This window comes from Parasteatoda tepidariorum, chromosome 3, assembly GCF_043381705.1.
Source record: "Parasteatoda tepidariorum isolate YZ-2023 chromosome 3, CAS_Ptep_4.0, whole genome shotgun sequence".
NCBI classification, from domain to species: domain Eukaryota; kingdom Metazoa; phylum Arthropoda; class Arachnida; order Araneae; family Theridiidae; genus Parasteatoda; species Parasteatoda tepidariorum.
In genome coordinates this window covers 64,847,936-64,874,933 of record NC_092206.1, presented here as the reverse complement: position 1 = coordinate 64,874,933, position 26,998 = coordinate 64,847,936, and the positions used below count along the sequence as shown (strand labels likewise).

Sequence of the window (26,998 nt, the reverse complement as noted above, 5' to 3'; positions counted from 1 at the left end):
GTGCTAGACTCACGTTAGTGAAAACAGCAATCCGAATCCAGTCGGACGAAGACTCCTCCTGTAGTTTATTACTACACAGTGACTGGTGCTTGTTAAATCTTCCGGGTCATAAAGTCCTCTATGTTCCTATAAAAAATTATACCTCCGGGAGAACTGAATTAAAATTTGATCGTTCTCTGGTTCAGGTCAAAAATACGATCTAGGGATGAATGAATGGTTTTACGAATGGGTCTGCCCTATTAATGGGTGCGAAGTATAGGTGTGGCAGAAGTCGAATTCTTTGTTGCTAACCAGGAATATATATTACAGAAGGGAGGTCCCACTAAAAACAAATCAAGTAACGACGACTCAAAGAGCTTTTATTAATTAAGAAGGAATTTATTATGATAATGATACATGAAATATAGATTTCATTTAATAAGTAAAATTTTAAAACAAATTTTTTTTCAGCAGTCTGTCTTGTTAAAGAAAAGAAATTTCCGTTATACTTTTTATTAGCATCATCATCGAGAAAAAGTGACTTCAGTGGAAGATGCATATGCTATGTAACATGCAGCCGACAGATGATTTATGGTTTTAGATGTATAATAGAAGATCTATTTTCATAAATATGCAAAGAGTGTGGCTAATATGAACATTTCTATTGGATTCATTCCTATCAATAGTCCCTGAAATACTACGCCTGGTAAAAAAAAAAATCTTCCCTTTTACAAAAAAAAAAAAAAAAAAAAAAAAAAAAAAAAAAAAAAAATATCCAGATAATGTTGAGTTTTAAAAACTTACGAAAAATTTTTGGCAAGCAAAAATTAAGTCTATGTTTCCTTTTTTTCAGACGCCCGGTGGCTGAGCGGTAGCGCTTCGCGCTGTCGTTCCACAGGTCCCTGGTTCGATCCCCGGGCTGGGCAAGGTTGACTTAGCCTTTCATCCCTTCAGTGGGTCGATAAATGAGTACCAAGCATGCTTAGGAACTAAACACTGGGGGTTCCACGTTCGGCTGACCACCTGATCGGAACATCTGCTCCTGCACCGCAGAGCCGAAGGTCAAGAAAACTGAGATGGACATAGTAGGCCTTGGCTCTATTTTGGCTGTCGCGCCGCTGAGTTTAGAGTTTTAGTTTAGTTTCCTTTTTTTCATCAGAATGAGCTTGAATGATAAATAGTCGATTCGGTCTACGATCTACATGGTACGCATCAAACAACGCATTAATACATTCCTAACTGATTTCAGCTGCGTCATCTATGAAAGGCTTAACAAAATAGAATAGTTAAATCCCTTCATCTACTATGTTTGATATTATAGTAGTTTAATAGTTTTTGTAAGACATTTCGAATGCACTAACTTAATAAATAGATATTAAATTCAGATTGAGTGACACTATTTTTTATGAAGTATTTATTCTCTTTTTACAGTTTACTATCACTGCTAATGCTCCTATACTCCCATTTAGCAGTTCGTCAAATTCAGCAGTCACCTGTGATGAAAGCACTATTAACTACTCCAATAGTTTTCAAAGTGAGTACTTTTTGTAATCTTGAACTTGTAAAATCCCATATAAACCATTTGGCGCACATGATACACTGGTGTCCTTCTTATATATTTTTCACTGACGCTCTAATTACAAGCACAAATATATTTTGGTATTTTTTAATCGTGAAACACAGTCTAATAGTTACTAAAAAAATTTGTTAGATTATCGGAATTTTATTTGTAATAAAATATAAAATCCAAAAAACATAGTTGAGAAAATTTTGTTTTCATTCATCGAAATTCCTCAATAATTGATTTCGTAAATTAAAATAATTTCAGTGATGAATAACAGTTTCTAGTTGACCTTAATTAACTGCAAATGAGTGATAATTTGAGAAATTATTGTTTGTATTGTTTAGAAAATTTCACATTTTAACGTTTAATAGGACACCGATAAACGAATTAGGCAGACATAAACCGAATTGGATAAAATTCAAATTCTCAAGTGCTATACAAAACTCAAATTTTCTGCAATGGACAGATTGCATGGTAATGAGACTTTCGGGAAGCTTCATTTTGGGATCTCTGCTCTATCACTAGTCGAGATTGCTTACATTTTTCTTTATCCCTTCTCCAGTTTTGCCAATTCACTTATATTTGGTTCATATGCCGTTTAAGTAGCATAAATGGTGATTAATTTCAATATTTCAATCTCTTTCTCTATATATAAGGTTTTTAAAAAAGTATGGTTTTGTTTTATGTAATCCATGCTAATCCACCACCGTGGCTTAGCCATAGGTGCTCTCTGGGTAACGAGTAGAAGTAAGAGAGACTCTCTGGGTAAGAGAGTAGAATTTCTGGCAGTTCTGATGCAAATGGGAAATAGACCCAAGTGCCCGCCATTGACCGAAAAAAAAATTAATAAATTACGTAATCATCTTTGGTGAACGAATTATCCGTGTAGTGGATTTGGATCAAATTGTTAATTTACATATTTTACTCTTTTTAATTTGACGCAAAAGATAAAAGGGGGAATATTAGGATAATCTTGCTCTCGCAGATGACTTTTATAGTGAAATTAACCCATGTTTTTATTACCAGGGAGAGGAAAACCACAAAAATCTGCAATGGCTATTCTGGTGCTAATTGCTGTAACCAGTGCTGCCCAACACTGAAAATTCGACCATCTTCTACCGTTGATATTTAATCCGGTTTACTTATATCTTGCGTATACTCTGTAGAAATTAAAATACTGTTATATGTGTACACTATTCGAAATTTCAATGCTTTTTGAACCGCAACATTATTCAAATTTTCTGCAAAGTTATTACGGTGCTCATTATTTTCCAAATTACGCAATCTTAAACTTGATTGCAAGCTTAACTTGTTACTTGTATGGGAACATGGTTCAAATTAACACCTTATTAAGATTGCAAAAAATTTGCGAGACGTAACCTGAATATGGAATCAAGTTGTACCATATTACTGCACATATTTAATGTCTTAAATCTGAAGCCCTCCTAAAATTTGATCACATAAAAATTGCACGAAGTTATAGTTCAACAAAAAACTTTATGCTAAAATAAGTGTGCTCATTTTCTGTTACTCTGTTGCTATTGGAGGCGCGTGCGAAATCAGATTTTAACGTTTGATTTAAGACTAATTGAAAATAACGCATTAATTTGGAGAATCATTAATTAATGCAAATTCGCTTTGTTGGTTGGTTATTCTTTGGTCTTCAAATTATCTTTAGCGAACAAATCGTTCATTGGCAAAAAATAAGATTAAAATAAAAAGCAATTATAAATTAAACTAATACTGTAAAATTTATGATTTTATTATGCTCAATAAATATATTTTGTTCTAAAATTAGTAACTTAACTTTTGTTTTTCAGATCAAAATACTCAAATCTGTTTTACAAACACTCCTCCACAATCCCCTACCGGAGTGGCTTACGGCTTCATGCACAGCTACAACTCCCACAGAAACGAAATGCTAATGATGGAACAGCGAACATATGACAGTGATAATCTGTATGATGATTGTATGCTGCCTGGTAAAAGGCGTCGCACATAGACTGTTGTAACTTCACAATAAAAATGCGTCTCATATTTATTTTAATTGTCTTAACCCCTTCCTTCTCGTTCCCGTGAAAATGACGGGGTGAGGTTTCGCCCTCTATTTCTCGCTCCCGTGATATTTCCGGGCTGTAATGTTCAGTAGTAACACGCCAATAGGAATAAAACTAGACCATTTCCTTTGACCGAAAAAAATTTTATTTCTCATTTTGCACACCAGATGGCAGTACCAAGATATTTTTACGGTAATTGTAGATAGTTAATTTACATTAAACTAGATGTCAGCACTAATCAAATACGTGTATTTGTGACATGTGATAAAAAAATAAGCACTTTTATGACCGTTTTCTTGAAAATTAACCGATTGTTAAGGGGTTAATTAGAAATATTCATTCTGATACATTGTTTTATGCATGGAACACGATTGCATTATTTAGTACACTTGAAATAAATGTGAATGTACTAGGTAGAATATGATCCTTTTTTAATTTCAATTTTCATAACATCTTTAAAGAAATAATCTTTGTATTCCAATAATGATTCAAAGCGAGTTAAAAATCGAAATTCAAATCATCTTCAAAACAAAGACTGTTTCCTTAAGACGAGGAAACTTTCTGGTGTTTCCCCGTAAGCTGACGATTCATACACTCAATGAAAAACTACTCAAATTTTTACTTTATGAAGTAGCTAAGTTAACTGAATGCTGCTTCTTTGATGCTTCTGATGCTGCTTTGGCTTCGTTATTGATCTGAATATAATCAAAAACCGGTTCCGAAGCGTGCGAGGGGACTTTCCCTTTTTCAAACATGCACAAATCACAGCTTGTTGCTGGCTGTTTTTCGAAGTCTACGTCGTAAGATGAAATGATGCTTTTTTGTGAATAATATGCTGTTTTTATAACTGCTGTGAGTTTGCAACTGTTACTCATGATTGTTAGGTCATGTTTAGCCTTTCTTAAACTAGCGTCGTCATATTTTGAAGATGGCGCAAAACGACAATATGGAGAAAAGCCACAGTTACATGAAAATGAAAAGCATTTGTGGTCTAATTTTTGAACACTTAAAAACTGATAGCAATGCTGCATTAATGTCAACTTCTTCAAATCAATTCCAATCAAACAAGTCATCTGGTTCCTAACAGGTCATGGACCTCTTCCTTCTTTCTCTCATTACCTGCATATCTCGGATACAAACCTTTGTACCTGTGGTCAACCAGAGCATTACTTATCAACTTGTCTTTACACAATATCGTGGCATGCACGTCTTCCAAACATTAATAATTTATATCTTTGGCAAAAAAACTTTCTTACAAATAAAACATTAAACTATAAATTAATTAACGTAATGAATTTTCTAGCCGAAAACGACTCCTTATTAAAATTTTAATTAAATCTGACTTTCTAAGTAATCTTGAAAGTGTTTAACAGTTTTTGATTTTGTCCTTCATTATCCATTTCATTCGTTTACACTTTCTTTATTCTTTTTCTTTTTGTTTCTCTTTTTCAATTATTATGTAACAAAATTCGTTTCGTTTATTGTTCTTTTTGTTTCATTTTTTTTCTTTATTTTTTAAATTAACTAATCTGATACACATTATTGTCATCTGTATTGCGCAATTGTGCTTTGTAATTGTGGTGCAGTTATGAATTTTGTAATTGTTTGCTTATGTGTTGTGTATTGTGCGAGGTAGACTGTCGGCCAGACGTGGACTATACGGTTAAGGGTTTTGCAAACTCAGGTACGTGTCCACGTCTGGAAGAAAAGAAAAAAAGAAAAAAAGCAATGCTGCATTACCTGGGCTCATAAAAACTTGCAAACATTGAAAATAAGGCAGTAATTTCGATATTTTTCATCTAGGCTAGAAAAATGTCACCAAATTGGCAATTAGGAATATTTAATAACTTTAAAAATATTTAAGTTATTTGTCTGTTCTAAAGATCCAGATAATTCTTTCCGGCAAGATTATGTATAAAGTTTAAAATCATTGCATTGATTCAAGTTTAAGGCACTTAAACTGTAGCTTTTTCATTTTTCTTGGCGACAAAGCTTCCAAAAACAGCGTTGAGAAGGAAGATGACAGAAATGAAAGATTTGCTGTTTTCTTAGATGATTTTTTCTCACCAAACATCCATATTAGTTACGAAGCTTGTATAAATGACAGTGTTGGCTGACTGACAACTGAGATACTTGCGCAATCATCTGGTTTTTGTATCCAGACAGTACCATGGTGTTTCTGCAAGTGAAGGTTATATTTTAAAAACATCAATAGTTTTCTCATATAGCAGTGACATTTGCTGAGCACTTAATAGCTAAATTTGAAACAGGGTGAGAATAAATAATCTAGTTCCTTAAGCAGAACACAAGAAATCATGCATTTCAGTTTACATCCGTTTTTAATTGGTTTTTCAAAAATAACTGAATCTTTCTTCAGATACTCGGCTCATTTTATGACTATTGTTATGAACTAATTATGAAACATACAGTACACTGTAAAATATGTAAATGGTCCCGAAAGTATAAAGGTACAATTTTCAATTTAATTTTTCATCATGTTTAGAGAACTTATTCTCCCATGCCAATATTAGTGTCCAAAATTCGCAAAAAAATCGTAATTTAAATTAATTTCGCAAGACTTCAAAAGATTAGTTTCCTAAACACGGGGACAATCAGAAGCTTTGATTGAAGTGTGACACAGGTGACAGAGATGAAAAAATTAAAAGAAATTAAGGAAGAATTTTAAAAAAATTAAGAAAAAATTATAAAAATTGAAAATTAAAAATATTTTTTCTTTCTTTTTTGAAACAATAAAGAAATATTTATGAATTATTTATAGATTTGAACTTCGAACATATAAAAAAAATAAAATAATTTGTTCAAATTTTTCCGAAATTTTAAAAAAAATAATCCCTTGAGACATAATTTTTGCAGATCCCTTATAAAAAGCATCCTCGCGTGGGATATAATTTCTTAAAAATAAAGCATATAATTTTATTGAAATTTTGAATATTTCTTTCAGATATTGCACGTAAGAAAAGAAAACTGAATTCGGAATTCATGGTTGAGTTGCATTTAAAGCAAATAAGATTTTTGGAATCAGAAACAAATCAGACCATATATTGAGAAAAAAAAGATATTATCTTTTGATCGATGCCTGCATAATTTTACTTTGAGGTAATGTGCTAAGTTTCAATAAGATAGATTCATAAGTTTAGAGAAAGTGTGTTTTCCAGAGGTTTAAAATAGAGTTTTAAGAAAACTCTCTCTCTTTCTTTCAGAGAGTTACTACGATTGACTTAATTTTTTAAAAAAAGTGAAATGTTGTACTATGATAAATTCTACAATAATTAACGACATTAACATTTACCTAAAAAAAGAAATCAATTTTAAGACTTCAGAAATTAAAATGAAAGAGTAACCTTATCCATTAGGCCACGCGGGCTTGACACGATGGATAGAAAGAAAATAAAACTTACTATGGAGCACTTTTTAAATAAATTTGATTTTGGCTTTTACTGTCCCTAGAGAGGATTTGCACTTATCAAGGAATCATTAACTACTATTGATTTAAAATAGTTAAATTGTTAGACAAGTTCTTTTGAGGTTCGGACTGTTCAAGTCCTCAATATAAGACAAGCATGAAATAACAATATTGTCTTGCTGTCTTAGAAATCCAAAAAAGGATGAAAAAAAATACTCATCTACCACGGCGGGACTCGATCCCGCAATCCCCGGTTTAGGTGACCGATGCCTTATCCATTAGGCCATGCGGGCTTGACAAGATGGATAGAAAGAAAATAAAACTTACTATGGAGCACTTTTTAAATAATTTTGATTTTGGCTTTTACTGTCTCTAGAGAGGATTTGCACTTATCAAGGAATTATTAACTACTATTGGTTTAAAGTAGTTAAATTGTTAGACAAGTTCTTTTGAGGTTCGGACTGTTCAAGTCCCCAATATAAGACAAGCATGAAATAACAATATTGTCTTGCTGTCTCAGAATTCCAAAAAAGGATGAAAAAAAAATACTCATCTGACCACGGCGGGACTCGAACCCGCAATCCCCGGTTTAGGAGACCGATGCCTTATCCATTAGGCCACGCGCGCTTGACAAGATGGATAGAAAGAAAATAAAACTTACTATGGAGCACTTTTTAAATAAATTTGATTTTGGCTTTTACTGTCTCTAGAGAGGATTTGCACTTATCAAGGAATTATTAACAACTATTGGTTTAAAATAGTTAAATTGTTAGACAAGTTCTTTTGAGGTTCGGACTGTTCAAGTCTCCAATATAAGACAAGCATGAAATAACAATATTGTCTTGCTGTCTCAGAATTCCAAAAAATGATGAAACAAAATACTCATCTACCCACGGCGGGACTCGAACCCGCAATCCCCGGTTTAGGAGACCGATGCCTTATCCATTAGGTCCCGCGGGCTTGACAAGATGGATAGAAAGAAAATAAAACTTACTATGGAGCACTTTTTAAATTAATTTGATTTTGGCTTTTACTGTCTCTAGAGAGGATTTGCACTTATCAAGGAATTATTAACTACTATTGGTTTAAAATAGTTAAATTGTTAGACAAGTTCTTTTGAGGTTCGGACTGTTCAAGTCCCCAATATAAGACAAGCATGAAATAACAATATTGTCTTGCTGTCTCAGAATTCTAAAAAATGATGAAAAAAAGTACTCATCTACCCTCGGCGGGACTCGAACCCGCAATCCCCGGTTTAGGAGATCGATGCCTTATCCATTAGGCCACGCGGGCTTGACAACATGGAGAGAAAGAAAATAAAACTAACTTTGGAGCACTTTTTAAGTAAATTTGAAATTGGCTATTACTGTCTCTAGAGAGGATTTGCACTTATTAAGGAATTATTAACTACTATTGGTTTAAAATAGTTAAATTGTTAGACAAGTTCTTTCGAGGTTCGGACTGTACAAGTCCCCAATATAAGACAAGCATGAAATAACAATATTGTCTTGCTGTCTCAGAATTCCAAAAAATGATGAAAAAAAGTACTCACCTACCCACGGCGAGACTCGAACCCGCAACCCCCGGTTTAGGAGACCGATGCCTTATCCATTAGGCCACGCTGGCTTGACAAGATGGATAGAAAGAAAATAAAACTTACTATTGAGCACTTTTTAAATAAATTTGATTTTGGCCTTTACTGTCTCTTGAGAGGATTTGCACTTATCAAGGAATTATTAACTGCTATTGGTTAAAAATAGTTAAATTGTTAGACAAGCTCTTTTGAGGTTCGGACTGTTCAAGTCCCCAATATAAGACAAGAATGAAATAACAATATTGTCCTGCTGTCTCAGAATTCCAAAAAATGATGAAAAAAAGTACTCATCTACCCACGGCGGGACTCGAAACCGCAATCCCCGGTTTAGGAGACCGATGCCTTATGCATTAGTCTACGCGGGCTTGGCAGGATGGAAGAAGATGGATAGAAAGAAAATAAAACTTGCTATATAGCACGTTTTAAATAAATTTGATATTGGCTTTTACTGTCTCTAGAGAGGATTTGCACTTATCAAGGAATTATTAACTACTATTGGTTTAAAATAGTTAAATTGTTAGTCAAGTTCTTTTGAGGTTCGGACTGTTCAAGTCCCCACTATAAGACAAGCATGAAATAACAATATTGTCTTGCTGTCTCAGAATTCCACAAAATTATGAAAAAAATACTCATCTACCCACGGCGGGACTCGAACCCGCAATCTCCGGTTTAGGAGACCAATGCTCACTATTTGAAGAGTTTATTTATTACTGGTGCTTAATAACATATGCTTAATAATTAATATTAATTAAATGGTGAAAATCTGACACAAAAAAATAAGTTTAAAAAAAAATCTTTAAATGTTAGTTTAGATTAAAGAATATTTAATTCTTCATTTTTATTATATGACAGCACTAATGCTAATTATATGAAAACTAGAACTTATGAAACTCATCGTTCCCTTCTTTTATACTTCATTTTAATTATTGCAGTATACAGTATACTATCTAGAATACAATATTATTATATATAATTGCTGAACTTCATTTTATTTTGTATCTTGATATATTTTTAGGAATATTGGATCGTTGCTTGGTTATGAACCACGTTGGTCTTCTTAAAAACGTAATAGTTATAGTTTCTTGTTTAAATTTGGGTCTTTTTTTAAAGTGTTAAACTAGTCTTCTTAAATTAAATTCTTACGTTATGATAAGTAAGAATTTTCTATCAAGTATTATATTGAATTAGACATTAGTTTTTAAAATTGTTCACTAATTTTGTTATCAATACCTTTAATATATATTTTTAGATCCCTTGTCAAAAATGAAATCAAAATTGTAAAGGTATTTACGTAAGTCAAAAAAAAAGTTTACATACATTAAGCACTAGAAAACATCAAAATAAATTTGATTTGACTGATGAAATTTTGAGGTTTTAATAATCTCCGTTAATATTTTCTCTGACATTAAAACAGGTTTTATGTTTTGACTCACTTTATTTAGTATTGATGCATGAGATTTTAATAGCGTTTTTGTTTTTTCCTCACTTAATCAACCATCCGTGAGTACAAATAATAATAATAATAATTATAAAGATTAAATAATAATATATAATAATAAACAATAATAAATAATAATAAATAATTAATAAATAATAATAACTTTTAAATAATAATAATAACTTTTAAATAATAATAAATAATTATAAATAATTAATAAATAATTATAAATAATTAATAAATAATAATAACTTTTAATTAATAATAATTAATAAATGATAATAATAAAAACTAATAGTAACTAATAATAAATAAATAATAATAATAAAAACTAATAGTAACTAATAACTAATAAATAATAATAATAAAAACTAATAGTAACTAATAATTAATAAATAATGATTAATGTAATTTTGACTTAATTTCGGAGAAATATTCTAATTTCCTAAATTTGTACTACAGTTAAATTCAAAGCTCATAGGATTTGATCCTTTTCCAATGCTCCATTCTACATTCTTAGCTCCTCCCTCTCACTCTTCTTTCGCGAATAAGTATCTACTTGCATTCCAGGAAAAAATTTTTTAACATTAAACACTGCTAGAAACTTTTAGTGATAAACAGGTTTTAGCCATTGTGTACGTTCAATACAATAGATTGTGTTTTGATGTATTTCGAGAAGGTCTACTCGCACATTGTAGCTGAGATTGCAACAGGTCATAAGTTTTTACAAATCTCAATTATTGGCAATACTACACGAGCTCCATCTACCGCTCTACATGCTTGTCGATTAAAGTACATTTCCTTCCTAGAATTTCAAGAACTTAAAAATGGGGAATCGTCCATCGAATGAAACGTAAGTTAATAAAATTAGCATTATTCCGCATGCAAAGTGAAACAAAATCAATAGGATCATGCTAATTTAATCCTTCATCTTTCTTTTTCTTTGTTTTTTTTTCACCCATAAAAAATTAGTTTTTTCGCAGTGTTTTATTGTAATTTAGTTAGAATTGTGTCCTGCATTCTATTTTGTGTTTTACTACTGAAAAATCATATTTGCACTTCAAAATATTTATATAGATTTGAAGCTAGGTCTCTTTTTTGTCCATTTCTGCTATTAATTATTATGCAAACACTAAAATAATGCTACTGTTTTTATTAAACACTGAAAAGTACAATCGCAACAGTGTTGAGGATAAATGTTCCGCAAGCCAAGAGACATTTTGCACTAAAGACACATTCTGCATAATAAAATTAAAAAAAATTATTCTTAATTAATTCTGAATTTATTAATTAAAAACTATTCTAAAGAATTAGCATTAGTTTTAGACATTTCATTTATTTTATTTTACATCAAATAGAAATTACAAATAGCTCTTCTAATATTCAGTTTAATTGTGTTGTGTTTAATTAATTAAATGTGTTTGTGCATCACTTTTTAGAGATGGATTGCTTAGCTTAAGGCATATAATTTTAAGCACTTATTTCTGCTTGATATAGTCCTTTTTCATACATTATATGATATAAAAATACTTCTTTCCATTTATTTATATATTTTGTTTAAGAAATGTGAAAACTTCCTCGGTTATTTTTGATAAATATATCAAAAATAATGATAATAATAATGATATCATAATGATATCAAATCAATGATATCAAAATAAATGTGTAGATTGTTTTCACTTCATTTTTGACAATATTTTAATAATATATTCAGGTCAATAACTACGAAATATCCTATCTATACATTTATATGTCATTGATCAACGTGGAGAAAGAGGAAAATTGTAAAAAATGGTTGTATTTTTGAAATAGAAGTGCGTGGGAAGGTATTCAAAGAGACATGCAGAGAAAGAGTAGTTACTTCAAATTAAACCATTGTGTAATTTAAGTGCAGTGACAGTGTGGATATAAGAATAGTATTTGCATCTTATTACTTTTTTAAGAAATGGGATCTATAGTTTTAGAGATGGGAATAACTAATAGCAGCATGTTATTTGTAATTATAGTCTTATTTTTTTTCTTAATATAAATATTTATCTGATTTTTCATTCTAGTAATTCATCAGTTGAAACTGATTCGAAACATATGGAGGAAGTCCTTGGCTTGAAAAATAAGACGTCCGACGACGCAGAGGAAACAACAATGGCGAACCACGGTGATCGGCATATGATTAGACGTTTTGTCGAATATAAAAACGAAAATGGTGAAAAAGTACTGGATGAACTGGAAAATAGCCGAGAACATTTCACAAAGTAAGTAACAATATAGTTCTCTTTTTCTTCTTCTATTTTTTGTGGAAAATATGGAGACACTCACTAATCAAAGCCATCATTGTTTGTTTCCCCCCCCCCCTTTAAAGGTCGATATTTCTCTAAGAAAAAGATAGTACATATTTTGTTTATGAAATATTATTTATTATGTCATGTTAGTATGTAAATAGTAGCGAAATAAGCAATATATTGGATTGGAAAAATTATCAGCTATACGTAGAATTTTTTTAATTTATTTTAGAATTGCAGAATTTGTGACACAATACGAAGTAATAGAGGAGAAGTAATTTTACTTTTTAATAATTTATAACGATAGCCTTATATTATGCAACAGATCAAGATCAAATTGGATACGGATTTTTATATTTGTTTTGAATCTTATATATTTATATAATTTCCAATATAAATGCTAAGAATTGTATCTGGTAACATCAAATCTCCCACAATCGTATTTTTATAGCTTATTTATCCATTTTTTCTTGTTTTTGATATAGAATCAAGCAGAAACTTTTAAAATGAAGATCTCGAGAAAGTTGAATTAATCTTTTTACAACATTGGATAAATAGTCATTACTTAGAGTGAAAAAAGAGAAAAATTATTCTCGAAAAAACCCACTGGAATGAAAGATATTAATATACACTACTTAACTCTTAAAACCGATGCCAGTAACAGATTATATGTAAAGCTACTTTTAAGAGGTCAAAATAAAATGGAAGATCTATACTTTTTTTTAAAATCTCTTCCTTCTTTACTATTTTTGTGAAATTTCTTCTAAGCACAATTATAAATTTTAAAAATTTCCGATTGTTTTTCCTATTTTATAAATTTAACAAATAGGTGTACATTTACAACTAAAGAAGCATCTGGAATTTGAGAAAATATGATTTAAGCTAACTAAAATTTCCTGCATTAGTTGTGTATCAAATTATAAATGAAATTTTGAATATATTGGTAACTCAACCATTTTCTTATAAAAATTTTAAAAGTCACCGTGTTTAAATAATTAAATAAAGTAGAATATTTCTATTGTACAGTTATGTCACTATCTATTTTTGAATTATTTGCATAGCTACCAATTTTACTGCATTTTTCAGTAGACTAATGGCTTTTGCTAGTTTTTTTCTCTTCTACTAATTTAATTATACTACTAATTAAATTGTAGGTTTTTAAAATTTGAAAAATAATCTAAAATTAAGAGAAATTCTAAAATAATTGCAATCAAAATGAATTTTTTACTCAGTTTATTGCTTGATTGAGTGTTGAAAGAAGTATTGCACTTAAATAAGAAAACAAATTCCATTTAAAATAATAAATTTTAAGATTTTTTAAATGTTCTGAAATTTTCAATTTTTTCAACCATATTTTCTTAAAAAATTAATTAAAAAAATTCTAAAATCGACTGCGAAGAATTTTACGACAACGACTAATTACGACTACTAACGTGCAACTCCGTAGCCTTCCAGAATTGTAATTTTGAACCCAATCCAAGAGACAAGGAAACACCTGGATCAAGTATTGGGTGAACTTTGTTTTCGTGGAGGACTTTCTGATGTAACTAATCCGCATTTGCGTTACATGGAGAGGAAGACCGCAAGAACCTCCCACGGTAAGTCAGACGGCAAGGGAACTCTAACCAATGATCCGCCTACCACTGAGGATATTTCACGTCAGCACTGTGGTCGGTGCAAGCTGGATGCGGAATTCGTATCAACTGGGATTCGAACACGGTTAGCCTCATTATAAAGCGAACCCTCTATTCCCCTGGGCCATCATGGCTCAGGTTTGCTTATTTAAAGAAAGTATGTTTTCGTGTCTTATTTCGTAACTTAAAATATTATTGTATTAATTAATTAGCATATTTTTAAGTCACCCACTCAAGTCATTAAGAATGAGTCCTAAAATGTGAAGATCTGATCATTAAATCAATATATATTCAGGATGATTCTTTTTTTTCTTTTCTTCTTTTTTCCTTTTATTTTAGTGCAGTGTTCGTTGAAATATTTCAAACAACAGAAAACTTGAAACAATGAACACAAAATGAAAAATTAAATTTTTTTCTTAAGCACATTTTTGAATAAAGAAAGTTTATAAAAGGGTTTCAAATACTCAAATCAACCCGGAAATATACCAGAAAATCATTATTTAGTTCGACTGGTTAGTTGACTTAATTACGCTGACTATTTTAGTCGGATTACGACTGTCCTTCACTCTTTAGTAAGAGTCGTAAGTCTAAATTATTGAAGGAAAAACAAATTAATTAATTAAAAATCTAAAAGAAAAAAAATCAGATAAAAAGCAAGTTTTTCTGCAATATTACAGAACTTAAAAATAGTTAATATTTACTCATATCTTAAACAAGCCTGTGAACATCTGCAATTGTAATTTTTCCAATAACAATCAATTTTTGCTTGTGGAATTAAAATGAAAATTTTTGCGAGTAACAACCGATCATTGGAAGATTTCTTTTAACAGTTTTTTTTATTTACTAGGTTAACACTTACAGAGAAAACTTCCTTGAAAACTGATGAGGAATTAAGTGGAATTTTTAATGATCTTCTTGAAACAACTTGTTCTAGAGAAATGTTTGAAGATGAATACAACAAAATTATGAATACCTCCAATCTTTAAAGAAAAAAAAAGAAGTGATAATGAGCAAACTGTGCTCTGAGTTTCGCATTTTAAATAATGAACTTGAGAAAACAGTAACAATAACTGTTAGAAACTGCTATGCATGGTTGTATGATTTTATTACAAATGTAATATACGCTTCATTAAAAGTTTCAATTGAATTTTTATTAATATTCTTCAAATTATCTGCTGGCACACATTCTGTTAGTTTACTTACTACATAGTCGCATTAAAAATAAAACATATTTTATCTTCTATTAAAATTAATAGAAAAAAAACAGCCAGCTAGTCTAGAATGAAACAAAACAACGTTAATAAAGCATAAACAAAAGTACAGTTATAAACAAGAGTGCCTCAGTGTCTAAACACTAAAATGTGTTTACACACTGGGAGAAAGATTCCTGTCTACAAAACCAAAACTATACATTATTTCCATTTCGTTCTCCAATCACGTTGTTTTGCTTAATTTTGATTATCACAAAGTATACCCTATTTTCTTTAGAACTTACTACTAGAATAACGAACAAACGCGATGCTTATAAGCCATATTAATTTAAGTAATGGATGCGTTTTATATGCCTTCTGGAACATATTTCGGTGCTTAGAATACATTGTTTGAGTGCATCCAAAGCTAATTTATTTATATTCTTTTTAGGTCTTTCGTTTTTATCATAATTATACATATAAAGGATTCGGTTGACCGTTCTTCAGAAAGTGTGACATTTGGGTCTAATGTCTTTAGTCCATGCATGCATTTTTTTCTAATTTTTTTTCCTGTTGTAGAATACAAAACGAAAACAAAAACTCTCATAAGTTTCTATGAATCATTAAATTTTTTTTAGAAAAAATGTGGTTTCTAATTTTCAATATCGCTAAAAATATTATACTTTATTAGTCGTTTTGATTTTTTTTTTTACAATTAATGCTTGAAAAATACACAAAAAAAAATTCTAGCATTAAAATTTCGTTTTCTTATTTTTAAATTTTTAAAGAAAATGAATTTTTATTATTTATTTTAAATTTCTTAAAAACATGTTGAAGTAAAACAACTAAAATAAATATGTAAGTGCTAGATTCTATGAAATTAGGTTTTATAAAATTTGAGACACATCATTTTCAAGTTTTTTTTCCTTTTTTTTTTCTTTTTTAAAAAAACACTAAGATACGGGCTTTTAATACAACAGTTTTTCATAAAGGTGTAAAGAAAAAAAATTAAACTTAATCTTATCTTGCATTCTAATTAACATAGAAATATGATTTTTTTTTCACTATTTAAAAAATATATACTTCTAAATATTAAAAGGAAAGGCTCATGAATTTTTAAGATTTTTTTTTATCCTAGGTTCTCTTAAAGGATGCATTAGTCTAAAGACCAATTAAAATATGTTACTGTGGTTATAAATTCTTCATGCACTTCACATTTTTACTGCATGTGTGTGGCATATTATTGCAGTCATTCATTCTTAGGTGGTCCTTACTTAAGTGACATATGTTTCATTCATAAGTGCTTGTTTCATTCTATATCAATTGTATAACTTTGAGAAAGAGTGCACCTTGGTGTGATATTTCATGCTAGAATTCATGAATGAAATGCTCTTTGTAGTGTCAGAGAATCATACATTTGTTCTATAGGGGGTAAATAGATAAGGAGAAAATAAATGTTATCAACTCAAAGGGGTGATAGGTCTTGCACACATGCACAGAACACCTGTACACTTCTATTATTCCCATTGTTTGCTTCACTCATTTTTAAGAGTGAAAGAACCCTTTCTTTTTCCTTGTGACAGGTGGATTTAGAAATAATAATATTTTTGTTATAAAATGTATTTATTCATGTTCAAACTTTTTTGTGATGCCTTCTCATGTGTTAGAAACGTGCCCTTTGAAACATTATAAGTTTATTGAAAAATTAGTTAAAATTAACTACTATTTTTTAGAAAGTTATGTAATTATGTTATGTATCATTCCGAGTTACAGAAAGGATTTCCAATTCGTTTTTTTTTTATAGAATTAATAACGTTGTCTACTTAGAATTGCATGGCAATTATCCTTTTTTTTTTATAAATACAAGCATGTAATATTGTAAATTGTATCTTTTGTTTGTGCGAGTCATCTCATAGTGAATGAACAGTTAGGATAGCAAAGTAAAGTTTTAGTTTATAGCTAAGTTTGGATATAAAAATTATCACAGTTAAAGAATTTTCCGAAAAAATTGGCGAAATGTCAAGTAAATAATATTTCTAACACAGCTGATTGGAACTATCGTTTCAAATAACACAGAAGCAAGGGAAAGAACATAGCTTTTCAAGCTATTTCTCGTTATTAAGCTTTTGACAATAATCTGAAGAAATGCTCTAAGGCAATAAATATCGGTAGACGGAAAAAAAGGTCCCGGAAAAAATGGTCCCGGTAAAAAAGGTACCTCAATAGGGAAAATCTGTAGGGATATTTCCCCTCTCGCTTTCTGGGCAGCATGAATGCTTCTCGCTGTTTCAATGAATATTCTTTTTATCTGTAATAATTCAGATTAGATCATTGAGGTAAGGAGAAAGGTAAAAGGGGGGGGGGACTTATGAATTGGTTGTATTACGCTTTTTTTTTAAAATTTTATTTCATTTATTTATTCTTCTTTGATTATTTTTTAAAGCGGAAAGATACTATTTAAATTTTTCAATTATGTTTTACTTTCTTTTTGTAATTTTTTTAAGTGAAAAATGTGTTATTTTCTATTTTAAATTATATTTTGTGAAGAAGTTACTAATGTGAGGCTTAAAGTAGCCAATCGGGGAAGTTCGGAGGATTTATGTGTTGTATGTTTATTCGTGATTGGAGATGAAAGTATTGGTCCTTTTTAATTAGTTGAAAACGCGTGACACGAAAAAAAAAAAAAGAAAAAACCATGCACGGAACAGCAAAAGGCGCTTCAATCTAATCTTCTCATTTTAAATATTTTTCCCTACACAGGTACCTTTTTCACCGGGACCTTTTTTTCCGGGGACCTTTTTTCCGGGACCTTTTTTTCCAGGTACCTTTTTTTCCTAGAATCATAAATATCAACCCATCAAAAGACACATTTAAAAAATATTATATATTAATAAAATAAATAAAGGTCTGAGAAAGATTTTGTACAGCATAAGCCCCAGTATCAGACTAAGCTTTATGATTATAATGAAATTTTATAAAACTCTATATAACTTGTTACGCTTTCTTTTTTATATAATTGACCTTAGTAGGAGAAAATGCTTAAGTGACCTTTTATGTTCAGAACTTTGTGAGGTCACTGTCACAAAATATCGTTTTATTCTATCACCTAACGATTGCAACTTTTTGATAGTGAACATAAAATACACATTTAGTTATGTGGAATTAAAGACTTAACTTGTATCTTAAGATAAAGAGGAAACCTCCCTATCCTACTAAATATATATGTTTTAAAATAGATGGTCCTTTATTTAAAATCATTTTCTCTGTTAGAAGAAAATTTCAACCATTTCAAAAAACAAAAAAAATTAAGGATCATCCACTTGCTTCATGAAGTAGTTGTTAGACTCTAAATAATATTATTAAATAAAATAAAAAGTTTAAGTGACATTATATCTACTCAAAAACGAAAAAAAAAAATATTTTTTTTGTACGAATTTATTAGCACCGATCGTAATTTATTACCGATCGTATTTATAACCGATGTTTATATGCTAGTTATTGTTTGGAAGTTTAAATGTTCAAGATAATTTAGAGGAATGTAATTTGAGTAAAAAGGAATAAATAAAATTGCATAAATAAAAGTAAAAATCCATGGTATAAAAGTGTGTCGATCAAAAACATTTCTGAAAAGTAAAAACTTCTTGCCCCGGGTGAGGATCGAACTCACGACCTTCAGATTACTCAAGAGTGAGAGATTATGAGACTGACGCGCTGCCTACTGCGCTACCGAGGCGTATCAGGAATCTTGAGAATAAGTTTGTATAATAATACTTCAAATTTATCAACGATAATACAAGTAAATTATGAGATACATTTTTTAAATTTTACTACGGAGTTTAAAAGTGTGCTAGTAAGAAAAATCTATAGTAATGAACATCTGCACAGTTTTTAAAACTTTTTATTCGATAAAAGTTGATAAAAAAATAAAAAGTATTATTTTCTTCCCTTCCTTAGTTTTATGTTAACCCTTAAAAAGTAAGATTATTATACTAATTTATGAATATTCCAATAAATAACTGGATTTAAAAGTTTATACATTAATTTAAAAAAAATTTAGAATCCAATAGGCAAAATAACTTTTTCTTACTTAATCCAATTTTTAAAAATACGGAATTATTCGAAACTTAATTTAANTCAAGATAGTTTAGAGGAATGTAATTTGAGTAAAAAGGAATAAATAAAATTACATAAATAAAAGTAAAAATTTATGGTATAAAAGTGTGTCGATCAAAAACATTTCTGGAAAGAAAAAACTTCTTGCCCCGGGTGAGGATCGAACTCACGACCTTCAGCTTACTCAAGAGTGAGAGATTATGAGACTGACGCGCTGCCTACTGCGCTACCGAGGCTTATCAGGAATCTTGAGAATAAGTTTGTATAATAATACTTCAAATTTATCAACGATAATACAAGTAAATTATGAGATACATTTTTTAAATTTTACTACGGAGTTTAAAAGTGTGCTAGTAAGAAAAATCTATAGTAATGAACATCTGCACAGTTTTTAAAACTTTTTATTCGATAAAAGTTGATAAAAAAATAAAAAGTATTATTTTCTTCCCTTCCTTAGTTTTATGTTAACCCTTAAAAAGTATGAATATTCCTTTATGAATATTCCAATAAATAACTGGATTTAAAAGTTTATACATTAATTTTAAAAAAAATTAGAATCCAATAGGCAAAATAACTTTTTCTTACTTAATCCAATTTTTAAAAATACGGAATTATTCGAAACTTAATTTAAGAAATATATTATCAAACCAGTATATAAAATAACCGATATATAACCTATATTTAATGATCCATATTTAATATAAATAAGTATACTTTTTAATAAATTTTTTTCTTCAAATCTCCCTTGTATCAAAAGTTATATGAGTTTTGTTCCAATCCATATAGTGAAATAACAATTAGGAAATGCTCGCATTTACATATTATCAGCAAAGTTCAAAATTCCTCATTCTATTTACGAATTAAAGAAAAAAAGGTTGAAAACCATCCGGCAACGCAGGAAACAAACAAACATATCACAGCCGTTATTTTTTTATTTCACGCAACATACAGAAAACCTAAAATAATTCATATTTGTACATGCTGAAGAATCTAATGTAAAAGTTTGATACTTGGTCTCTGTAAGACAATGTATTATTGTAAATAATGTCCAGTTAAAGAAAATAATCTTTCATATTTCATACTTTTTTGCGTACCCTACAAATACCAACCATTCTACAAAATACTCTTCGCATGTTTTTTTTAAATAGAATGTTGATTCCTCACTTAACCGAAAGCGAATACTGCATCTAATGAATGTACTTGTTTAAATTATACCTGTTATAGTCATAGCTGAAAAAGTTATTTACCGAAAAGAGAAATTTTTTTTTAATTCTGCATGGAAAAAATTACATTTTTTTTCTTAAAGGTTAAACAATAAAATATCGTCAGCAAAAATTTGAGTTACATGATTAACTAAGCTATGAATTTTATATGAACCAACAACTTTTTTCCCTTAATTAAAGTAATATATAAATAATTTGAAAAAAAAAAATTTTTTTTTTGGTCATTCATTGTAATCCGATGAAGTTACAGTTTAAGTAAATACTTTCTATTTATTAATTTTTTTGATCACATTTCGGTCATGTGTGTACTACAAAGCTTAATAATTAAAGCCATTGCTAAAAATAGTTTTGGATTTAGTTTATTTAATTTATTATAAGTGTTGTTTTAATATATGCAGACCCATGAAAGCATTACGATTTGCTAATTATATCACCATTGGTATTAATAATTATGTCATTCAAAAAAGTTAATCATGTCTTTGAATATTTATGTGAAATTAAATAGTTTTAGTATTAAAATGTAGTGCAACTGTTTATTTTTTATAAAAATTTTAAACATTACGAACACATCTTACACTATGAACCACATAAAAACATACATATACTATATATATGCTGTATATATTATATCATATACCTATCTTTAATTAAAATGCAATGATTATTTTAAATAATAGTTAAAAATAAAGCTTAACATACGTTTATTGGTATAAAATAAATTACTAATGTAGGAAAGTAGCGAAATGAAAGTTTTCAAAGAAAACGGGGGAAAAAATGTTTTTATTCCAATGCAGATTACCACGCATGCGCATTGTTGACAAACTTGAAAAAAGGGGGTAAAAGAGAAGAGTTCGGGTTATCAGTATTGGGGCATTCGATGTAGAGAGAGGGGTGTCTGTGATTGAGCCAGTGGAATAATAAGTTTCATCCATAGAAAATAAATTTCAGCTGTCAATTTTTTCTAATAAGTCCTTCTAAGGGAGGTAAGTTTCAATATTTTTTATTTCATTATTTTATTCAGTGCTTTAATTAGTATTATAGTTAAAAAAATTTCTAACAACAAATTCTTCAAAGCATTGACATACTACTTTGTTTTAGTATGCAATGATTTGCATTATCTTTAAGCAAATTTAGATTTTGCCGTTATTTTTTTTTTAATGATTTTCTTGTTTGCTTACCGTAAAACAACGATATATAAAATTTGTTTCCTGATAGTTATGTCTTGTTATTGTATAGCGAAGTTAAGTGCTTTCGGAAGCAGAACAATTTATAAAAATATCAAGTTGGAATAAATCTTTTAATTTTTAAATTAATGATATTTATCAAAAATAGCAGCCATTTTCACAATTTTTAAGCACATTAAATTAACTCTGTTCATTTTATACGATTCAATTAGCTGTTTCTTGATACGATCTTCCAGCATTTCATATTACATATTCGCTTAATTTAACATCGTGATAGAATATCAAAATAACGTATTCACATTTAAAAACAAGAGTAATTTTTCATTACTATTTAATGAAAATAACAACGCTGGGATTTAAGAAAGGTTTTTCAGATAAAATATTTCAAAATTGTCCTGCTCATTTTTTATACGTTTTATAATAAAAGATGAAGGAATATAATTTAGTGTTGTTATATAGAAAGATTTTTGAGATTTTCAAACCATAACTCTATTATTTTTTGCGATATAGCTTATAATGTCTTGTTAATGTATATCAACAAACTAATCTACTAGAATTTTGCAACAAGAAGAAAGTTTCATTATTTTTTAGCACACTTTAATGTGAGTAACAGCATCGCAATTTAAAATATACTATTAACTACATATGCATAAAGGAAAAACTTATTTTGATATTTTTTTTTATTATATTGGTGAGTTCAACTTTTAAATTATAACTAAATTAACTATATTATTTTTAATTGATTTACTAACCATGTCCTGATATGGTGAGTCAGCGTCTTGTATTGTTTACTTCCATTGGGATAGTTATAATATGCATTTCACAGATATATATAGTTTACTTACTGTATTTTCATCTTGATATCTTATCACGATTATTATTTGTTGTTTTAAAAAATTTGAGTACTTTTACAATACTTTTTAGTAAAAATAGCAGCCACTGGCTTAATTTGTTTTCTTTCGTTTAATAATTTTTCTTTTATTAGTAAAATAATAATTAAAAAATAATTAAATAATTAAAATATGGAGTGAATTAATTTCATTTATCTTTTATTTTAATAGAATGGTTTAGATACTTTTTAAGCACTTACAATTAATTCCGTTACTTTTAAGTAATATAATAGTTTACATAACAACAACGAAATGATTTGTGGAAGTTTTAAAATGAGAGAAATTTTTCGTTATTTTCCTTTATTAAAATAACATTTTTCGTTACAGGCTTACAGTTTGTTTTTAATTTGTTACCAGATTTTAAAAATTATTTAAAGGACTAGTTTTAATTACATTTTTTAAATACATTGATTTAAGTTCTTTTAAACACAGTTAATTTTGTTACTTTTAAGTAATTAGCTTTGTTTTGTTATGGTCCGCCAGTGTCTTTTATAGTTTCTTTACGATAAAGTAACAAAATAATTTCCTAAAACTTTGAAATGAGGGTAAATTTTCTTTACTTTTTGCAGAAAATAACAACCACTTGTTGCGTTAGTTCATTTATTTATTTATTAATCTTTTTTTGACAGCATAATATCTTAATACATGTGTGAATCATTCGGGAAGAAATGAAATTATTTAAAATAATTCAATGAGATTTTGAGATTTATTTTTCGTTTATTTAATTACAAGACTGTTAAAAACATCTAAGTTTTCAGCCTTCGGGTCAAATATGGTAATTATTGATTAAAAAAGACATTTGCCAGACCGATTTATCCTGCACCTATATGCTTGAGCTTGGAAGTATTTAACATTTTGTTCCTCCAACATTTTAAGGCATTTAACAATTCAAAAATTTAATCTTTATGATAATCTAAATTGTTTTAGGTTACACTTGGTCTACTTACTTACTAATCATATGGGTCCGTTCAATTCTTATGTAAGCATATTTTTGGCAATACTGGAGTACCCCTCCCCCTTGTCAGCAAAAATAAGCAAACCACAAGCCCCTTTCCTAAAAAAAGCCACCATACCTCCCTTTTTTTTAAATTTTTCTTTTTATACTTACACTTTGAGTTTAGTTGTAGTAATTTGGAAAAGGTTTACACAATTTTAGGTAATTTGTTTGAATTCGCACAATTTTGGTTCAATTTCAGGGTTAAATTCAAACAAAGCTTTTAACTTTGCAAAATAACTAATTTTGCGTTTTCATTTATTTCATAAAGCTTTAGTTAAATAATTTTTAAGAATATTTTATTTTTTTTCCCTTTTTACTCAAAATCTTGACCTGAAGCTCTCTTGGAAACAATTTTTTTCCAACTCATTGTCAAAACTTTTTTTAATGTTTCTTAATTGCAATTTTTTTGTTAAATTTTTTTTCATTTAAAAAATTTAAAATTTGGGATATCAATGTCTACTGTAAGTGTTACTCATATCCCTCTTTCTCCTGACCCATACCCTGTTAGCCGCTTACGTATTATTTGAAAAGACCCTAAATACTTAATGTTTTTGAGATTGGTGTAACTTAGAGAGTAGATACACGAATTAGATACATAACTTAGAGAGTAGATACACGTTTTCTAGTTCCAATTTCAGATTTCAATTAATTTTCAATACTTATTTTCTCTCGAGTTTTTTTTTCTCTCTCTCTTTTTTAATTGAAAGGAGTTTTGCGTTTCAATATGAGAGATACTTCAATGCTAAAATTGATTTTTTTTTTTATTTTTTAAATGAAATGAAAAATTTAATTCAGGGAATATTTTTNAATGTAATAATTGCAACATAATTTATCATTTTGTCATATCCTTTTTGGCACTTTTTAAATTGCCCGGGCATTCTAAACAATACCCAATTATTTACATTGCCCGTGACAGATATACGAATTAGGTAACAGGTTTTCTAATTCCAATTTCAGGTTTCAATTAATCTTCAATACTTATTGCCTAAATATAATTGCCAAAAAATAATATAAGTAGCAGGATAACTTTATTTTACTATTAAAGTACTTTATATGGAATCGTGAGTGGCTTGTAAGTCATAAAAATGTAAAAGTAAGAAATGATACGATTTATGCAACCTTTCTCAAAGTAAAAAAAAAAAAAATTTGTTTTTTTCTCTCTCTTTTTTAATTGAAAGGAGTTTTGCGTTTCAATATGAGAGATACTTCAATGTTAATATGGAATTTTTTATTTTTTAAATGAAATGAAAAATTTAATTCAGAGACGATTTTTTTCTCCACTTTTGGCAAAATGTTGATTAATTAACAATGTCTTTATGAAATTTGGTTTTCACATAGTTCATAGTTGGCGATTTTAGAAATTTTTTATTCATGTTTACCTGAATATGCAAAATTTTTGAAATGGTAAATAAATAAATTCCAAAGATGCCAATTGCTTTTTTTACTGTTTCAGATTATTATCCAGTCAAAATGATGACGCCACATAATCCAGAAAGGCGCGTGGCTGGAACTGCCCCGAGCACAGCGTCGCTTACGTCACGACAGGTAATCGGACAGTTTTATTCCATAAGCAGTCAAAATCCATCTATTTTAAAGTTGTATGTTATTGTATGATACTCCTTTTTTTTATGAATTTAAAAACTTTGCAACTATAATAAGATAGTTTTTATATTTAGTAATATTTATAGCTTTTAACGGAATTCAATTTGAAAACGCAATTTTATTTTTTGCGTGGTGATAATACAATTTTTTTCCTTTGTGTCTTAAAATAACAACATTTCAGAAATTTTGAAATGTTTAATGCTTCGTTGGAGTCAAATTTGTAAATGAAATTGTTATTCACGTTGTTTTGTTGTTTACATTCCAAGTAGCTGAAATTTGAGCTAGATGGCGTTGCATACATGGAATACACATAAACTCAAACAACTTGCAGAGATGTGGCTTTACATTTTTTTGCTATTATAAAAGAGTTGCAGTTATAAATTTCTGTGAAAAGTACATACAGTAGTAAAATCATGATATATTCTTGTTAAAGTTTTCAGTTAAAATCTATGGACATTTAGATACATTTAAAAAAATGAACAATAGCTGTAATAATTGCCTCTCTTTTTAATATCGTTTTTGAAAGTCCCTAAAGTGTCAACTTTATGCTATCAACTTGCTGTCTTCAAGGAATCGAGGGTGTAAAAACGAACAATAGCTAAAATAATTTCCTCTCTTTTTTATATAAAAGTCCCTGCAATGTCCATATTTACTCCGATCAAATTGCTATCTTCAAGGAATCGAGAGCATAAAAATGTACAATAGCTAAAAATAAACAATAGTTAAAATAAGTTCTCCATTTTTAATATCCTCTTTAAAGGTCCATGAAGTGCCCATTTTGTTCATTTCGACCAGTTTGCTGTCTTAAACAAACGGAGCACATAAAGATGAACAATAGCTATAGTTATTTCCTCTTTTTTTTAGTATCCTCATTAAAAGTCCCTAAAGTGTCCAGTTTGCTCACTTCGACCAACTTGCCATCTTAAACGAATCTAACACGTAAAATTGGATAAGATAAAAACTAGATCACGTAAACTGCTAGCTTTTGTTTTGATATAATTCTTATTATCTTGATTTCTTAATTTTAGGGTGGTGGTCTTACTCCGGAGACTGAGGAAAGGAAAAAGATATCAGATACATTGCAAGAACTCTTGGAAAAATTTCAAGAATACAGTAGAAAGCGATTAGAAAATGATGCAGTAATGATGGAGCTCATGGTGGAGGGAAATCAATTAAAAGAACGAAACATGCTACTCTTGCAACATTTGATTACTGACCGACAAACGCGATCTTAATTATGGTACAAATGGAGTATTTTGAAAATAAAAATTTTGTTTTAAATGCAGTAATTTTGTATTTTTTGTAAAGGAGGAAGCAAGAGAAGAAGAAAAAACTAAGCATGGTAGATTAAGCTTGTTAAGCGAGAGACAACATAAATTTGCGAGGTCTATCCGAACAAATATTTATAACAGGAAATATTTTATTGAAAACTCAGATTTGATTGAAGATGTATTTTAGAGATGCTTTTATTTATCATCCCCTCCTAGCTTCTTCCAACAAGCATATTAGTTTCATTCCAGCAGATTCTAGATTTCCTAGATTTCATTTACAAGCAGACTCGTTTTGTGCATATTTTCAAAGCATGGGTATTCCATATTCTCATATGACGACGTATAATATACGAGGGTATATTCTCATTGCGGGTATCGTTTCGGTCACCTAATACTGACTTTTAGCTTTGTAGTCTTGTCACCACAACTTCTAAAAATGTCGAAAGCCAGATTCTGAATGAATTTAAGTTCAAATCATAAGTGAGTTCACTTTATTTGTTAACACACTGTTTGAATATTCATTCTAATATAAATATATATATATATATATATATGTCTC

The 26,998-nt window shown here is 29.2% G+C and overlaps 2 protein-coding genes and 4 non-coding genes across 12 annotated transcripts in view; 2 read left to right on the top strand and 4 right to left on the bottom strand.

Moving 5' to 3' along the window:
- Nucleotides 1-3,584, top strand: part of LOC107445670 (transcription factor COE1) — a 41,698-nt gene extending 38,114 nt beyond the window's left edge. For 2 of the 3 annotated variants that reach the window (XM_043039386.2, XM_016060120.3), the window contains exons 12-13: nt 1,411-1,513; nt 3,364-3,584. In XM_043039386.2, the coding sequence (XP_042895320.1) occupies nt 1,411-1,513; nt 3,364-3,545 (285 nt within the window). In that variant the 3' untranslated portion in view covers nt 3,546-3,584. The remainder of the gene's footprint in view (nt 1-1,410; nt 1,514-3,363) is intronic. The other variant, XM_043039387.2, reaches the window with a different exon arrangement.
- Nucleotides 3,585-7,578: 3,994 nt separating this feature from the next.
- Nucleotides 7,579-7,652, bottom strand: TRNAR-CCU (transfer RNA arginine (anticodon CCU)). Its single transcript has one exon. It is a non-coding gene; the product is annotated as a tRNA-Arg (tRNA).
- A 592-nt stretch (nt 7,653-8,244) lies between these two features.
- TRNAR-CCU (transfer RNA arginine (anticodon CCU)) lies at nt 8,245-8,317 on the bottom strand. The gene has a single exon. It is a non-coding gene; the product is annotated as a tRNA-Arg (tRNA).
- A 2,320-nt stretch (nt 8,318-10,637) lies between these two features.
- Nucleotides 10,638-26,453, top strand: LOC107445674 (uncharacterized). 5 transcript variants are annotated; one of them, XM_043039388.2, is made up of 4 exons: nt 10,646-10,909; nt 12,111-12,308; nt 25,020-25,111; nt 26,197-26,453. In XM_043039388.2, exons 2-4 carry the CDS (start codon nt 12,257-12,259, stop codon nt 26,401-26,403), a joined length of 351 nt encoding a protein of 116 aa, XP_042895322.1. In that variant the 5' UTR covers nt 10,646-10,909; nt 12,111-12,256; the 3' UTR covers nt 26,404-26,453. The 5 variants fall into 5 exon arrangements, 4 of the variants coding, with proteins under 4 accessions (XP_015915615.1, XP_015915614.1, XP_042895322.1 ...); XM_071178750.1 differs by lacking the exon at nt 10,646-10,909 and adding an exon at nt 11,954-11,972; XM_016060129.3 differs by lacking the exons at nt 25,020-25,111; nt 26,197-26,453 and adding an exon at nt 12,821-13,106 and having other exon boundaries at nt 10,638-10,909.
- Nucleotides 18,802-18,892, bottom strand: TRNAM-CAU (transfer RNA methionine (anticodon CAU)). The gene is given in 2 exon segments: nt 18,802-18,837; nt 18,856-18,892. It is a non-coding gene; the product is annotated as a tRNA-Met (tRNA).
- On the bottom strand, nt 19,418-19,508 carry TRNAM-CAU (transfer RNA methionine (anticodon CAU)). The gene is given in 2 exon segments: nt 19,418-19,453; nt 19,472-19,508. It is a non-coding gene; the product is annotated as a tRNA-Met (tRNA).
- Nucleotides 26,454-26,998: the final 545 nt, after the last annotated feature.

Bases quoted from the DNA above. Each gene is read 5' to 3' on its own strand.
- LOC107445674 (XM_016060128.3), top strand. From the start codon at position 10,884: ATGGGGAATCGTCCATCGAATGAAAC. The intron at 10,910-12,110 runs GTAAGTTAATAA...TTTTCATTCTAG, and splicing joins AATCGTCCATCGAATGAAAC to TAATTCATCAGTTGAAACTG. The intron at 12,309-14,816 runs GTAAGTAACAAT...TTTATTTACTAG, and splicing joins AGCCGAGAACATTTCACAAA to GTTAACACTTACAGAGAAAA.